The 16,835-nt window shown below is 39.2% G+C and overlaps 1 protein-coding gene across 2 annotated transcripts in view; it reads left to right on the top strand.

The window, feature by feature from the left end:
• The window catches only part of hk2 (hexokinase 2), a 38,863-nt gene that overhangs the window by 555 nt on the left and 21,473 nt on the right, over positions 1-16,835 (top strand). The window contains exons 2-6 of one of the 2 annotated variants that reach the window (XM_047592080.1): positions 571-618; positions 7,081-7,243; positions 10,011-10,159; positions 13,190-13,309; positions 14,829-14,924. In XM_047592080.1, the coding sequence (XP_047448036.1) occupies positions 571-618; positions 7,081-7,243; positions 10,011-10,159; positions 13,190-13,309; positions 14,829-14,924 (576 nt within the window). The remainder of the gene's footprint in view (positions 1-570; positions 619-7,080; positions 7,244-10,010; positions 10,160-13,189; positions 13,310-14,828; positions 14,925-16,835) is intronic. The other variant, XM_047592082.1, reaches the window with a different exon arrangement.

Below are 16,835 nucleotides of genomic sequence, written 5' to 3'. Positions count from 1 at the left end.
TAAAGGCTTTATCAAAGAAGATATCATAAAGTCTATTAAACATGCCACAAGCACCACTGAGCACATTTTGCCTCAGTAAAGCAATAAAAAAAATGCTGCACAGTTGGTATGGCTGGATTCCGTTTGAGCTGTTTTGAGTTTAGGTTCCAGGTGTTATGTTTCATGGCTCTACATCTATGACAAGACTGCGCGATCCAGGGCATTGTGTCAATAAAGTTTAAATAAAGGACTTGTTTCAGTTTTCTTAAAGACTCGCTCTTAATGACTGTTGGTGAGTTTAAGTTTTTATTAGGAAAACTATGGCTGCAGATATTGTTTTATCAGAGACATGGCTTAGCAAAAGCACTGTAAATACTGACACTGCTGTTGTTAGCTACAGTGTTTCCTGTACAGATATACAGATAATAGAGTGGGAGGTGATCAGTTGTGTTGTGTTGTTGCTGCTATTAGAATTGCTAAGTTTCCTAAGATGAAGTCATGTTTGATGCATAAAAGAAATTTAAAGCATTTTACTGAGCAGGGATTTTTACATGATTTATCTAATTTCAACTCTTACTGGTGTTGAAACAGCCTGGAAATGTTTCTGACGGGTCCAGTTTCCTTTTACCAGATACAGAGGTGAGTATAAGTCCTGGTTTTCTCCCGAGCTTTCAGGTCTGATTTGGGAACGTGATCTAGCCTGGGCTAAAGCAAGAACTCTAACTCTGATACTGATTGACCTCGACCTTGATCTAGGTGACAAATTCACTTTATTAATTAAAAAGACCAAGTCTGAGTGTTGCTTGGGGACGGGCGATACGGGCAAAAAAATGATCACAATAAATTTTGCCATTCTGGTGATAATGATAAAAATCACGCAATAATAAAATAATTCCAATCCATGTGAAATGAGACCAGTTATAGTCAAATAAGCTGCTTAATTACTGGCTGTAATAAGTTGTGGAGAAAGCTGTAGTGACTAATCAAACAAGTCTGAAATGTGAAAACATCCTTTAGATTCTTTCTTTCTGTCACTTGCTTTACTTATCATATGGAGGGGAATGACTGAATGCATCTGCTATTTTTGGCTGAGTTTTATATGTGTGTGTGTGTGTGTGTGTGTGTGTGTGTGTGTGTGTGTGTGTGTGTGTGTGTGTGTGTGTGTGTGAAAAGTCTGGAAATCAGCTAATATTCTGTTTTGGTCAAAAGGGGAGATCAGATGGTATTAAATAATTACGTACCAACATGAAACTTGCCAGCACTAGCCAAAGACTCTTGTAAGTGAACAACTCCAGGAGTTACTTTATAGTCACTGTATCTTATCTACATCTCAGTCAGAATTCAGGAAACTACACAGCGCAATTACAACAGCCTTGAAAGTTATAAATGATATTACAGTAGCCGTAGACAATAAGCAGCACTGTGTGTCACTTTTTATAGAGCTTTCTAAAGTGTCCGACACAGTTGATCATAGTATACTGAAACTGACATTGCTTAATTCAGGTTTGCATTTTGTCTGAGACAACGCAAATCAAACTTGATGACCCCACTTCAGATGTGCTGCCTGTCTGTAAAGAGGTACCCCAGGACTCAAAGCTTTCCTGAATTTGCAAACTGCTTTGGATGTTGTGCAAAATACCCCGTGTCAATAGAAACTTGTCTTGAACTCATGGTTTTCACAAATTCAAGGAATTTACCAGTGAACCTACCATCGATTGTCACCTTTCAGGGCAAAGTCCTCAATATTGTTTCTGCTTATAAGTATCTTGATATCGTAATAGATGGGCTTACTTTTAAACCTCACATTCAGCACCTTGAAATTAGGTTTTTACTTCGGAAATAAGTTTTGTTTTTCTTTTGAGGTGAAAAGGGGACTCGCGGCTGCTTTGTTCATGCCTGTACTTAATTATGGTGATGTGTTGTACATGCATGCTTGCTCCCAGTGCCTAAATGCCACCGCACAGTTTATCATGGTGCATTGAGTTTCATTACCAGCTGTAGATCTCATACTCATCACTGCACCCTGTAGGATCAGGTTGATTGGTCTGCATTGCCCACTCATAGGCTCATTCATTGGTACACCTATAGTTACAGGGCAACTCTTCCATCATACCTCTGTATTGACATTTGCAAAAAGTCACTAGAAACTATTCTTTGAGGTCACAGGACATCTTAATGATGTTCCTGAAGTAAGGAGTCCTTCTATCTGGAATATGTTTTATTTATATTATTAAATAATAAAATCCCAAAATTTCCAGTGCGACACAATAACAGAGCATGTGGGATTTAGGTAAGTCAAACTTCTTTGACATGAAAGTCCCTTTATTGTAAAGGTCTTTAAATTTAGTTATCCCTTTGTCAAACCAAGTTCAAAAAGTCAAATCAGTGCAAGAGGGCGGAAACAGGTGACTGAGTACAATGGGGGAGAAGTCTGGGGCCCTTTGGAGGCCAAAGTTTTTCTGATTTGAATCCAGATTTTAACAGAGTTGCTACCACTGGGTTTGAGGTAAAGTTGGAGGAAGCCAAAGGGAGTTGGGAGAAAGTTTAGAGGATTCAAATTCCATATCTGCCCATACAGGATGCTCTTTGTCTGCTGTGTTGCTATTCCAGTATAAAAGTTTATGAATATTACAAGACCAGTAGTAGTCTAAGAAATTGGGCAATGCCAAGCCGCCAAGAGTTGGGAGCTGAAACACTAAGCTGAACATGCGTGGATTGTTATTGCCCCAGATGAAAGAGCTCATTAGTTGATATAAATAAGGATGGGGATATGTGAAAAAATAAATAAATATATATAGAAACTTGTGCAACCATCTCTTTAGTTTTGCTGGCGTACAGGGAGACGTCGTCTTGGCACCAGCTGGTCACTGCTCTTACCTCCTCTCTTTAGGCCGTCTCGTCATTGTTTGTGATGAGGCCACGGTGGTGTGTTGTCAGCAAACTTAAAGATGTCATTACAACTGTGCTTGGCAGCACAGTCACAGGTGAACCGAGAGAACAGGAAAGGGCTGAGCACACACCACTGCGCTCCTCCTGTATTTAGGGTCAACAAAGAGGAACTGTGGTTGCCGATTGTCACCACCAGGACGGCAGTCTTCAATATCAAGTTAGAAGGGATGATGGAGATGAATACTGTGCTGTAATCCATTAAAAGCATTCTCTCATATGTATTTCTGTGTTCAGTTTGAGTGACAGCGGCATGTGCTCCCAGTACAATGGGATTATCCATGGACCTGTCGCTCTAAACTAAAGAAAATACAAATCCACAATAGTTCAGTTCAGTTCAATTCAATTTTATTTATACAGTGTCAATAACAATACAGATTGTCTCAAGACACTTTACAGAAACCGACCTGAAACCTCCAAAGCAAACCTGAGGGCGACAGTGGCAATGAAAAACTCCCTTGGTTGAGTTTTTGTCAGGGCAGCCATCTTGCATTTCAACAGGAAGCTGTAGGGCCAGATACTGGCACTGAGCTGAGCTCCCACTTAAACTCAGCTTTGATTCACAGTATTCCTCATTGGATCTAGTAGACCTCTTTCACACAAGACATTTTAGCTTGTCACAGTAGGAAAAGCACAGGTGAGGTTAAAAACATTAATTCTGTCTTTCTTTTAAGTACTGACAGCAAAGCATGAATAAACCCATACCTTTACTGCTATGACATGTCAAAATGTCTGAATTGAAAATGCTTTTCTTGATGATTGAGTTACAACATAAATACCCGTGTTGTATAAAGTACTACAAGTTACCCTGAAAACTTCTATTTCTTAAGTTAAAAGTGACAGTGTCTATGTATGTATGTATCTATATATGTCTATATATTAATACATACTGAGGAAAGTCTCAAATATACAAAAATCTTTTTTAAGAATGAACTTAAAGATTAAGATTTATAGTAGAAAGTCTATTCATTTATTTTTAAAATCCACACATAGTTGTTAATAACACCTGATGTTTCATTTATGAGAATTTTTTATAATCCCAATGTAATTTCTATGTTGTGCTGAATATATCTGGTTTTCAGTTCAGTCTGATACAATTTCCAGTGTAATTCATAGCCTTTGTACTTGGGTAATGCTCCCCTTGGGTCTTTCCAACTGATTCCTTAGATATGAATGGCTCAATGGAAATAATATTCCCCTTTGTCCTGCTATTTGCTCCTCAAAGAGCTTTCTGCTTCATGCTGCCATTTTCTTTTCTTTAACAGGGATGTAAGGTGTGTATGATTTTCTTCTTCCTCCAATCTACAATCTCTCCTTTAACAACTGCTCACTCTGTCTGCCTGCTTACTTTTACTTAAACCTTTTAATTATGAGTGAAAAACCATTAAAAAAAATCCATTTATATGATATAAAATTAAATGTATAAATTCAGGGGTTGTGCAAAAAATAAATTCTAAATGTTTTTATACACAATCCCCTCAAACACGATTAGACAAATGAACATGATAATAAAAAATATTTTTTATTACTTTGTCAAGTCTGGTGTCCATAAGATTTTAAAACCAGCCGGTGTGGCCGTGGCACATCAAAAGTAGGAATTAAATCAACACGTCAGAACCACAGGTCTTTAGTCCTGTAGATTGATTCATTTCAGGTGGATATGAGCTTTCAGATATTCATTGGAATTATGTTTTATTTTTGGAAAACATGGCTGGCCTCTGCACTGGTCTTAAAAAAAAGAAGAAAAAAAAAAAGAGGACCAAAGAAGCCACCTGGGCCCGTGGGGTCCACATATCTAAAAAGTGAACTGAATCGAGCTTGGGTCACCTGCACTCTCTTAAATTCAATGAAACAGTCCCCACTGCATTTCGACAAGCCAGCGAAAGGTGGCATTTTGAAACTAATATCGAAATCAAAACACCATTAGTGATGAGGTTCTTTCTATATGTGTTATCTTGATTTGTAGCATAGCATTTTAGTTCCTTAAAAATGTGCTGTGTAATCTCCTTATTGATACTTTAACCCTCACCATGTGACTTAAGTTCCTTTTGCACTATTTACAAATACCTATTCTAGCTGGATTCCATTTATCATTATTCTGTTTTTGGTATTTCAGTCCTTCACCTTTTTAGTTATACAGCACACTATTCACACAAAGTTGGAGGAAGCCTGTTAAGGTTTTGGTGAATTCATTCAATTTCCAAATCATAATGTTCCACTGTATGCAAAGATCCTGTGTGTGTCTATGCTGTCTCTTGTCCTTACAGTCACTGTGTTTGGGGTTTGGAATTAAATGGAGCGTATTATATTCAAACCATGACATTGCAGGCTTTGGTTCTATAGGGGAATCGCAGCTTTTGTAGCATTTCCATTCGGAGGAATATTTCATAGTTAATAAGTTCCTCAATTCCCCTGGAAGATAAAAAGGGATCAGACGCAGTAATTCAACCTTGCCGTTGCATACACAGTAATTTCTATGGGCTTATTGTTTGCAGCCATTATTACTGGCAACCATAAAGATGCCGCCCCCGCATTTCATTGATTTTAGCTCAAACTAAAGAGAAATCTTCTGACTCATCATTGAGCCCCTGAACACACCTTCATGCTCAAAACATAGATTTGTATTGATTTATAGTACCTTCATTTTGCTCCTTTGCTCTTACACTTTTCAAAACAATGCAGGGCTGTGGTGGTCTGTTCTTCTCTGCTGTCCTCCACTGTTGTCTACTTTTATTGATGATAGTTCAACAGCCTCAGGCCGATCCATGGGGGGTTTAACTCACATAGAGCTTAGGGACAGCTGTGCATCACCGGTTTTAAAAGACCTTAGCAACCCAGTCACTTTACTCTAAGAAAAGGCCAAAATAGGTTTATAAAGAATGGCAGAAGGCAGCAACACATGGGTCCAAGTCACCAGTGGTTTAGCTCCATCAGAAACATGAAGCAGGCGCAACTTTGTTGAAGTCACTTCTTAAATGGCCCAGTGGTTAATGATTTTAGCGAATGGTGCGAGAGCTCATTTTTAAAAATCAATGTTCTTAAAAACCAAAAAGCTCATTATTTATTTTAGGAAAAAGTCTCCACCACATTCCCCTGTTTTTTTCATGGTCAGGTGGTTGATACTGTACAACAGTATTATTGACAGTAACCTCAAATTTGAAGCCAAAACTGATGCAGTTTGCGCAGAGGTTTACCAGGGCATGTGCTCTTATCAATTGCTGAGAAAATTTGAATGTAGACACCCCTTTTATGAGGATGTTTTACTCTTGTTTTATTGAGTCTGTGTTAAGCTTAGCCTTTTATCTGCCGGTTTGGGTCCCTCGCTGTGAAAGACAGTGATGAATAATATAGTGAAGATATGTGGCAGAATTGCAGGTGCAAACTTTGATGAGCTCTCTGTTTTGCCAGAGCTGCCAGGAAAACAGAAACTGTCCTGTCTTACTCCTCTCAGCCGCTGGCCTTTCAGTATAGACTTCTGTCGCCTGGTTGCCAGTACATGGTACCTAGGCTTACAACAAACACAGTCAAGAAAGAATTAGTGCCTGTTACCTTTGGTCTAATTAATAATTTACTGTGATGACCTGTCCCTGAAACTTTGGTGCCTGAAGTCTGTGGTTGGACAACAAATTGCCCCAGGGAGGTAAAGTTAACTGAGACTAAATGTTCTGTGAAAACATACAAAGTAAATAGATATTATTGTTAACTCATTACATGCATCCTGTTTCCAGTCCACGTACTCAATATTACTGAGCAATTATGAATAGACTGTGTGATGCCTTTATGAAAGACTTTTGACTTTTTGAGCCAGACAAAGACTGGAGAGGTCTGCAGCAAGATAACGCAGCCCTGTGGGGATAATTCTGAGACTTGGTGCTTCATTTAGCTCTACAGAGCGGCACTAAACACACCTGGGGCCAGTCTCTGTCAAAAATTGCCATACTGACTCATTGCAAACCAGACATTGCAGCTTGAGAAAATAAAAGAGGTTCTTTGGTCTTTTTTTTTTTTCCTTTGGCTTAATCAAAAGGTATACAGAACTTGTTACAAATTGTTAAACTAAGCAACATATAGGTTTTAATTCATGTATTTTTTATTTATATTTGTAAAGTATATTTGTCAAATCTTAACAATACATCGCCTTTTCTATTTATGTAGGTGGATAAATACTTGCATCGTTTCCAGCTGTCAGATGAGACCATTATGGATGTGTCCATAAGATTTCGTCGAGAGATGGACAAAGGCCTGTGCAGAGACACCAACCCCACAGCTGCGGTCAAGATGCTGCCCACATACGTGCTCTCCACTCCTGATGGATCTGGTAATACTCTTTCAAACACAAAGAGCTTTATGTAAAATGTGCCCACTGAGCACAAGGTCAGACCTTTTAGACCTTTTTACAGACTATTCAAGACTCTTGCTTGTCTGCGTGAAATCTGCTGAAAAGCTCTTACATGAACAAGACCAACTGAGATTTTTCCATTGCTGAAATTTTCGACTTCATACAGAATAGTAAAAGATTTGTGCTGCAAAATAATGATTCTGTCTGGTACGTCAAAATAATAATGACTTTCTGAACCCACTGCTTTTCACAAACAACCTCATTTCACTGAAACTGCTACAGGTGTTTCGGGTCAACATCAAGATGCCTGCAGGTGTTTCACTGGATTAAGGCGTTCCTTGCTAACCAGCTCTGACAAAGGCAATGGCTTTCTTGGAGGGTTTGTACTGCTTTGCCCACTCAAGTCCTGTGCTGATGGCTTCTGCGATGGTCTTAAGGACTTGGTCATGCCTTCAATGGTATTGTCCTTCTCCGAGTGCTGTAGTGCAGCTGCTGAGGATGTGCTTAAGTGTTCCTCGCGTGGAACACAGAAGGCATGCTGGTGGCTCTGCTATGCCCCATGTGTGCAGGTTAGGTGGGCTTGGAAGCACATCATAAACTACCTGGATAAGGAATTTCATGCGTTGAGGCTCAACTCTCCGGATCTCAGTCCAGGTCACCTTCTCAACCGCGTCCTCCCATCTTGTCCATGCTCCCTGTTGTTTCATCCCCAGAGCCTTGCAGGATCTTGTCTGAGCCACTGCTGCTCTCACCTCCTCTTGTACAAGGTGTCGCCTCTCCTTCCCTTCTTACCACTGCCTCATGGACAGCTTCCTCCGCCTTCCACTTCCTGCCAGTCCTCGTTTGGATTCCAGCTTTGGCCACCTTCGAATCACTTCAGTCCCTCTACTGCACCACTTCTCTTGCTTTTGTCACCTTAAATTCCTCCTCTGAGGTTTTAATGGTAGTTGCAACATTGTTGTTGCACCCCTTGGGAGCAATGCTGCTCAAGCTCTTTGGTAGTCCAAGCCTTCTCCAGAAATGATCGCTGACCTTCTTCTCTAAGGTCTTGACTGTAGAAGAATGCCATGTTGATAAACATGAGCTTTGAACTTTCCAGGTAAGCCAGACTTGTCCATGGATTTTAACCAGCAGTTAAAATCCAGTCAGTGCAGGTTGACTGGATTGATGCAGTGTCTCTCATAGAGCTGTTGAAAACCTTGCCCAAGATTTTGACTGGGTTCTATTCGTCAGGATGTCTGTGCCTGTGTTGTAAAACTGGAACACCCAGGGGCCCACTCCACCAGCTTTTCAAGTCCCTTCATAATCTACTGACAGCCTGCGAGTGATTCTGTCATGACTGTTAGGTCATCCATGAATGCCCTGATTGGTGGCTGTTTGTCCGGGGCCCTCTGCACTCTGGCTCAGCAGATTTGGTGAGCATATTCATGGCTAGGAGTACAGTGTCACAGAGGTAGTACACCCTGTGATGATGCTTATCTCCATCTTGTGCCAACAAGATGTAGTTGCTCCTGAAGAAACACTCATCCTGAAGCAGGGCCCTACACCTAACTTAAGATAACCTGTGGACTTTTTATTTAGTAGTGGCATTGCTAAACAAGAGTTTACATTGTACAAGTGTGTTGTTTTGATTAGAGCTGAAAGGACAAATCAATTCATTAATTTTCTATTCAACAGAAATTCATTACGTTAGTAATAAGTTTTACAGCGGCTAAAATAAGTATTGAACACATCACAATTTTTCATGGTGAACATATTTCTAAAGGTGCCATTGACATGGAATTTTCACCAGGTGTTGGTAACAACCCAAGTAATCCATACAGTGAAAGAAACCAAAACAAATAAGTTCAGAAATTAAGTTATGTGTAATAATGTGAAATGACACAGGGAAAACCTTCACTGACGGTGGCATTGTCTTGTGTGGTGAGCGTGCATACAGGCCATGGCTGCTCAGTGCATTGCTTATTGTTTTCTTTGAAACAATTGTACCTACTAATTCCAGGTCTTTCTGAAACTCTCCACTGGTGGTCCCTGGCTCTTGGACAACTCTTCTGTCATATATCTTGTGAGGAGCACCTGGTCGTTGTCGGTTTATGGTCGAATAATTTTCTTTCCACTTCCGGATTATGGCCCCAACAGTGTTCACTGGACCGTTGAGAAGTTTAGAAATCCTTCTGTAACCAGTGCCATCAGAATGTTTTGCAACAATAAGTTTGCGAACACAAGGAACATCATCAGATGTTCCTTGTGTGACACCTTGGTAATGACACGCCTTTTTATAGGCCATCAGTTTGGACGTAACCAGCTGATATTCATTTGCACTGACAAGAGGCAGGACGGTTTCTGATCACTGATAGGTTTCAGCTGGTGTCTTGGCTTTCCATGCCTTTTTCCACATCCCTTTCTGCATGTGTCCAATACTTTTTTTTTTTTTTTTTTACATTTTTTATTATATATTATTATATATTATATATATATATTTACTTACTTAATTTCTTAATTTCTGAAGTTATTTGTTTTGGTTTCTCTCAATGTGTGAAATACTTGGGTTGTTACCAACAGCTGGGGAAAATTTCATGGCAATAGCACCTTTACAAATATGTTTACTATGAAAAAATACTTCATTTATGCTTTATTGACTGAGTTTCAGGTGTTGAATATAAACACTTCTTATAATATTTTGATTATACACAATTGATTTCCCTACTGTGTGTGCTGTATGTAATTACTATATTTTTCTTCAAAGAACAAGGGGAATTCCTTGCCCTAGACCTTGGTGGATCCAACTTCCGAGTACTCCTTGTCACCGTCCAAGCTGATGGCGAGAAAAAGGTGGAGATGGAACATCAGATCTATGAAATTTCTGAACACCTCATGAGAGGCTCCGGTACTGAGGTAAGAACTATGTCACAGAACGGACAATTGATTTGTCTGATCACATCTTACCTATGTACTATATACACTGCCTAGGCAAAAAAAAATCACCACCTGAATTTAACGAAGCAAATATGTACGAGCCTCCTATTGGATAATTACTGCAAGGGCAACTATGTTTTAGTGGCAACAAGTTATTAAACACCAACTGATGCTATGAGTAGCTTCTCATTTCTTGAACAACCATATGGGAAGACACATCCTGTGGTCGTGGAAAAGATGTTAGTCTGTTTGAGAAGGGTCAAATCATTGATAAAACATTTAAGGAGATTAGAGCAGAATATACTAAAACTGTCCAACGCATTATTAAAAACTGAATAAAAAAAATGGATAGTGGCGAACCAAAGTCTTCGAGGAAGAAATGTGGTCGGAACAAAGATCCTGATTGATCAATTAAACGTTTGGTGAAATCAAAGCGAAAAAAAAAAACGATAGCACAAGCCAGGGCTATGTTTAATAGTGAAAGTACAAACATGTCTACATGAACAATGTGAAGGGAACTCAAAGGATTGGGACTGAACATGTGTGTAGCCTTGAGAAAACCACTAAGCATTGAGGCTTACTGGTAAAAAAACAAACAAACAAAAAAAAGTGATGCTCACATCATGCCTAGTGTCTGCTGTACCAGCCTGTGGGGGCAGGGCTATGATGTAGGGCTGGACAATTATGGAAAAAAATAGTAATCACGGTTATTTTGATTGATATTGAAATCGCAATTAATAAACACGATGACTCATTGATTTCAACAGAAGTATTTATTAAACCACCAAAACTCAACTTTAAATATAACATTTTATAGCATTAATGTCACAGCCTCCATTATTTCTCGCTGTCGCCGGGAGCCAGTGGGATATTGAGTGGCATTGTAAAGAGTGTCCTCAATGGAGGACTGTGTTGCGGTGGTTGAAATTGACGTGCTTTTTTTGGGTCTTTTGCTCCTTCAATACTTTGCCATAGACCACTTTATGGCAGAAATTTAAATGGTTAAATAAATTTGTCGTTGCTTTGGGGTGCGGACACGACCGCGTGACAAGCTGTGCAAACAGTCTCCTTCTGCTCCACGTCCGACAATTTGAATCCAAAATGTCCAAATGACCGAAGTTGTCCTGCCTTTCTTTTCAACTAAAGGCTCCGGCTGGCTTTCTGCCATGTTGTCAATCGGTGTTCCACAATTGATCTGCACACGTCACACGCTTGCCGCAGCTGGGTGCGTTCACGGTGCTTTTACAGCGAGGGAACATGAATACATGCCATGTGGCACATTAATCATTTTTCTTCAATTACAGTGTTTTTATGATCGTGAAAAGCCAAAATCCAAATCACGGTCAAAATTTGAATTAATTGTCCAGCCCTACTATGATGCTGCAGTTGCTCAGGTCCAGGTTCAGCAACATTATGCTCAAAGAATGAGGTCAGCTGACTACCTGAATACACTGAATGACCAGGTTATTACATCAATGTTGTTTTTCTTCCCTGATGGTACGGACATATTCCAGGATGACAATGCCAAGATTAATGGGGCTCAGATTGTCAAAGAGTGTTTCAGGGAGCATGAGACATTGTTTTCACACATGGATTGGTCACCACAGAGTCCAGACCTGAACCCCATTGAGAATCTTTGGGATGTGCTGGAGAAGGCTTTACACAGTGGTCAGACTGTCCCATCATCAATAGAAGATCTTGGTGAAAAGGCTGGATCAAAATAAATCTTGTGACTTTGCAAAAGCAGTGTCACAGCGAATGCGTGCTGTAATCAAAGCTATAAACGGTCCAATGAAATATTGTGTGTGTGAGACCTTTTTTTTTTGGCCAGAGAATGTATCAGCATCAAACTATAATCTGCAGCATCAAGACAGAATGAGTATTTTTGTGCATTAACATTATTATTTGTAATAATAATTTTTCTACGTTTTTACCACATCTGCAGCCTTTAAAACATTTTATATGATATGTTATACTTAGCGTAGAGCTGAATGGAAGCTAACTGGTAAAAATACACACATGTACAAATTGTACGGGACAACAAAGAGCTTCATAGAATTTTCATTTAACTGTGCGAGCAAATGAATAATGCAATAAATTGTAAAGCGCTTTGAGTGTTTATGATAAGGCATTGTATGTTATTATTATTAATATTATTGTTATGGCCCTTTAATTGAATCACCAGCTGAGCCACAAGTTTCTAGGTAAGGCTCGGTGTTATAATCCCTAATAATCCAGCACAATACTTACTTTCAGTGGGTTAGAGAGGTCTTTATTTAGGCGGAGGAAAGAGGTAGAGCGAGGGAGAACCAGGGAGAACCACAAGATTGGGCTCCATACTGTTCCCCTATGCCCATTTTTTGAAAAGAGGTTAGTATATGAAAATATAAAAATGTAAATGTAGCTGCATGTTCATTCTTAGTCTGTATACTGTGCTTATTAGTTTTAACCTTAATATTTTGTTAAAGTTTACTATAAGATTCTCACATTTTCATTAATGTTGTAGAATATTCTAGGACACAATACAAAGTATTATATTAAATGATGATGTTCAGCCTCAAAATTACAGTATCTCGTTCCCATGCAATGTTCTGCTGAGAGACCTTTAGACACATACCACCCACCTAAATGACTTGGCAGTTTCACTCCATAGCAACATCAATAGGCAGCCAAAGGCAGCGGCCATCCCCTGCAGGACAATGTGTCTTGCCACACCAAAACAAAAACGATTTAGGAACAACTCAAAAACTCAAAAAAAAACAAAAAAAAACAGCCTGAGGTCTTTACTTAGCCTCCAAACTCCCCAGATCCCAAACCGATCCTGTATGTGTGGAATGCACTGCAACAAACCCAATCCATGGAGACCAGCTGCTTTGGCAGCTGAAGTATCTAAACTTTACATACTTTTCACTTTCACTGTGTGCATGTGTCTTTGGATTCGTTTATGATGAAAATTAAACATGCAATTTTTCTTGCTTGATAAGAAAACTGACCTTTTGTCTCCTGTAGCTGTTTGACCACATAGTTGACTGTCTGGCAAACTTTATGGAGAAGATGGGCGTCAAAAATAAAAAGCTTCCACTGGGCTTCACCTTCTCTTTTCCCTGTCAGCAAACCAAGTTGGACGAGGTGAGTGATAGCAAAGATTTTTTTTCTGACTATTTCAAGTAGTAGTAGTATTTGAACTGTACATGACAACCTAACTGCAACTGACACTATGAGCTGGTCACTGGTGTTTGATGGTCTGTTACCACAAACATTGGAGTAAAATTGAGCTCCTGATGATTGTCAGTGGTGGAAGATGATTTTCTCATTTATACTTGTGAACACAACTTTTGAGTTTGCTTTCAAACAGAAAAAAGAGCCTTTACTCTCTGACTGACTTGGTGTGTCCTTCTAGCTTGCCGTAGCTGTATTAAGGTCTTATCGGAATGAGCCTAGTATCAGTCCATAGGGATTTCATCCATCTTTACAGATACAGAAAAAATGTTTTTTGTACACTTCTGTCCATCACGTCATTAAAGCCCAACCAAAGGACTGGATTAGCACGGCTGCTCAATTGAGCAGAGTGTTATAGATTGTGGAGCTGCACTCGTACATGAGGACCAATAGCCCTCTGCTGTCGGCTGCTTTTACTGGCAGATGTCAGTTCATCCCCCACTTGAGTTATTACTTTAATATATTTTCTAAGCGTTCGTTTGCTCTTTAATTATTGTTTGATATTCAGGTTGTGCACATATGCGGATTCCAATTGAAATACAGTAATTGAAACGACATTAAAGTTCACAGTCTGAGCTTTGATATGAGGTGATCTAAAATGCATTCATACTGAAAGAATTCTCTTTGATAATAAGAACTCATATTATGCCAAGTACTTAGGGGTTCAAAAGCAGTGATCTTGTGAACATGAAGTTAATGAAATCATATGTAAGAGGTCAGATATCTTCTCTGATCCTTGTTACACATTTGCTCTAAGAAATTTGAAATCAGGCCATAAACTCAATTGAAGATTTTCCACCTCCTTAAAGTCTGCTGATTGTTGTCCACTGAATTTAGATGCATTTTGTTTTAGCACAAAGATTGTTTGAGTACTGTTCTGCTTTCATCCTGTTGATTCTGTCAGCAGTGAAATCTTCAGTAAAGGCTAGTGTGCACCACCACGTTGAAGACAGATGAAGTAATATGCATTTTACCGTGAGCTGTTCCTTTACTCCTATTCCACTGTATCATTTTAATCTTATTCTGTAACTCTGCCGGTTTCTTTTGGAGGGATTTATGAAATACACTCATAAAATCTCATAACATGTTATTCTTGGTTATGCTGCTCATCCATGCAAGACTTGTGTTTTCATTTATGCACCTGTTATTTTTTTTCTATTCAGAATGAAGCCACTTGATGTTGATATTTTACTGATGGATTTTTGCTTTTCGTTGCGTGCATGGTTACCTCATTCTCTCACATGAAACCAGTTGTGAATTGTTTTATGTCATTTTAGATAATCACTAATATGCACGTAGATTAATCTTCTACTTTGGTTGAGTCACTTTTTACTTGATAAGGCCTGTGTAGCAATACTTCACAGTGTGTTTTTTTGTTGTTGTTGTTGTCGTTGTTTTTCGTAATCATTACTGCATTTTCTATTTTCAGAGTGTTCTGATATCTTGGACCAAAGGCTTCAGGTCTAGTGGCGTAGAAGGAAAAGATGTCGTCAGCCTTCTGAGGAAAGCCATCAAAAAACGAGGGGTAAATATTACTAACATATATACTAAATAGATTCATGGTACTTTTATTTACATTTTCATCAATTGCCAAATGTGTTCCAGTTTACAAAGATCTTGCATCATTTGTGTTTGCTCTGTGCACAAAAAATGTTTTATTATATAATGTTTTCCGAGGTAAACTTTCAGAGGATTTAGGGTGCGTAATGTCATTATGGTTGAGATAATCTGAGGAAATCTGTGGAAAGATATGGGTAATGTCTGTGGTGGTCTCTGTAGTTCGTGTTTGTTGTAGTACAATATGTACTAACTCATTCAGATGTAAGAGGTTTATACTTGTTCTCCTGACAGTAGCAGTGACTACTAAAAAACACAGTATTTGTGCAATTAGTCAATTAAGTAGTAATTTTGCTGTCATATATTGCTTAAAGTATTTCTTTTGCTGCTTAATCAGTTTTGGAGTAAGCTTGTTCTGGACAATAGGGCAAATAGACTCCTTTCATTGGATAACATTTCATTTATTTCAGTAATGGAAATGAAAAGCCTCACGGTTCTTATTTTACTTTCAACACTTTTTTTGATTGTCCCATTAGAACAACCATACATTTGTTTGCAGCATATGTTGAGAAAGGTTGCAGAGAGCCTTGAAGGATGTATCCAAGTGCATAATATCTCTAATCCATCTTGGAAAGTTGGGTGGTGTTTGCTCCTTTCATGTGAGAAAACTGAGGCGTCTTGCAATTAAGGAAGTTAAGCTATGACTATGTGACCTTTGCCTGTAAGGGAGCTAGTTTCAGGGATGAATCCAAATTACGCACATATTGTGTTGGAAGCGATGTCTTTCTGAAACATCTTACTGTAGTCATTAAATGAGAGGACCAGAGCATGTGTATATAATCTGCTGGCTGGCCTTTACAGCATGGGCATGAAGGGTTCACAACAGGGAAAATCTTCACCAGTCTTACATTAGTCAAATGTGCTCTAAGGACAACTTTAAGTTGTATCAGGCTGTGCCGAGCACAAGGGGAGGATGAATATATTAGACTAAGCACTGTCTCCCATTGTCATTTCCTCTCCAAGGTCATTTCCCTTAGTCTACTAACATCTAGCAGAGAGTAAGTAATGATTTCCCATACAGCGTTATCAAGAGTAGAAATCAGATAATTCTGTCTGTTGAAAATGTCAAATTGATTTAAAGGTGTTCAATTGTTACTGAAAAGGACTAATGTTAGTATTTATTTTGGATCACACTGACTTTCTTGTCTTGTAATACACCATTTGACTTCATTCACTTTGAACTTGTTCTTCGAGAGAGTGGTCCTCAATTGTTGGAATTCATGTTTTTGTTGTTGGTTTTTAACCCATTTATTTTGATTCCAAGCTCAGCTGTGGTTGTTTCAAGCCATGTTGTCTTGCGTCTGCATCTGTTTGTTTGTAAGTGAGAGCAGTGAAATGTCATCTGCAAAGTCGAGATCGTCAAGTTGTTCTGTCAGATGCCACTGGATGCATTTTTTTTTTATTATTCCTGTTTGTTACATGATCCAATCGATACATAGTAGGAAGAGGAATGTAGAGAGGAGGAACCCTGTCTGACACCAGTGAGCACCTCGATCTTTTCATGTGCTGGTGCTCTCCAGTGGAGCACTTGACACTGCATAAGAGCCATAAGCTCTTGCATGTCTTTTCAAAGTCAATGAAATTGACAGAGGTAGACAGGCGTGTTCCATTCTATGGGCTGCTTGATGATGATCCTGAGGGTGACTGCCCAGTGATCTGTTCCGGAAACCAGCCTGATTCTCTCTCAGTCTTTCATCAGCCCCCTTCCACAGCCTCTCCAAGATAACGCGATTGAACACTTTGCCAGGTGTTGATAGCAGCACGACCAGAGGGATTACTTTCGTCCTTACAGTCCATTGGTGTGATCTCTTCCTCCCAT

Source organism: Mugil cephalus, chromosome 8 (assembly GCF_022458985.1).
Source record: "Mugil cephalus isolate CIBA_MC_2020 chromosome 8, CIBA_Mcephalus_1.1, whole genome shotgun sequence".
In the NCBI taxonomy this organism is placed as follows: Eukaryota; Metazoa; Chordata; class Actinopteri; order Mugiliformes; family Mugilidae; genus Mugil; species Mugil cephalus.
Note: the sequence above shows the minus strand (reverse complement) of the source record. Positions and strands in the feature narration are given on the sequence as shown.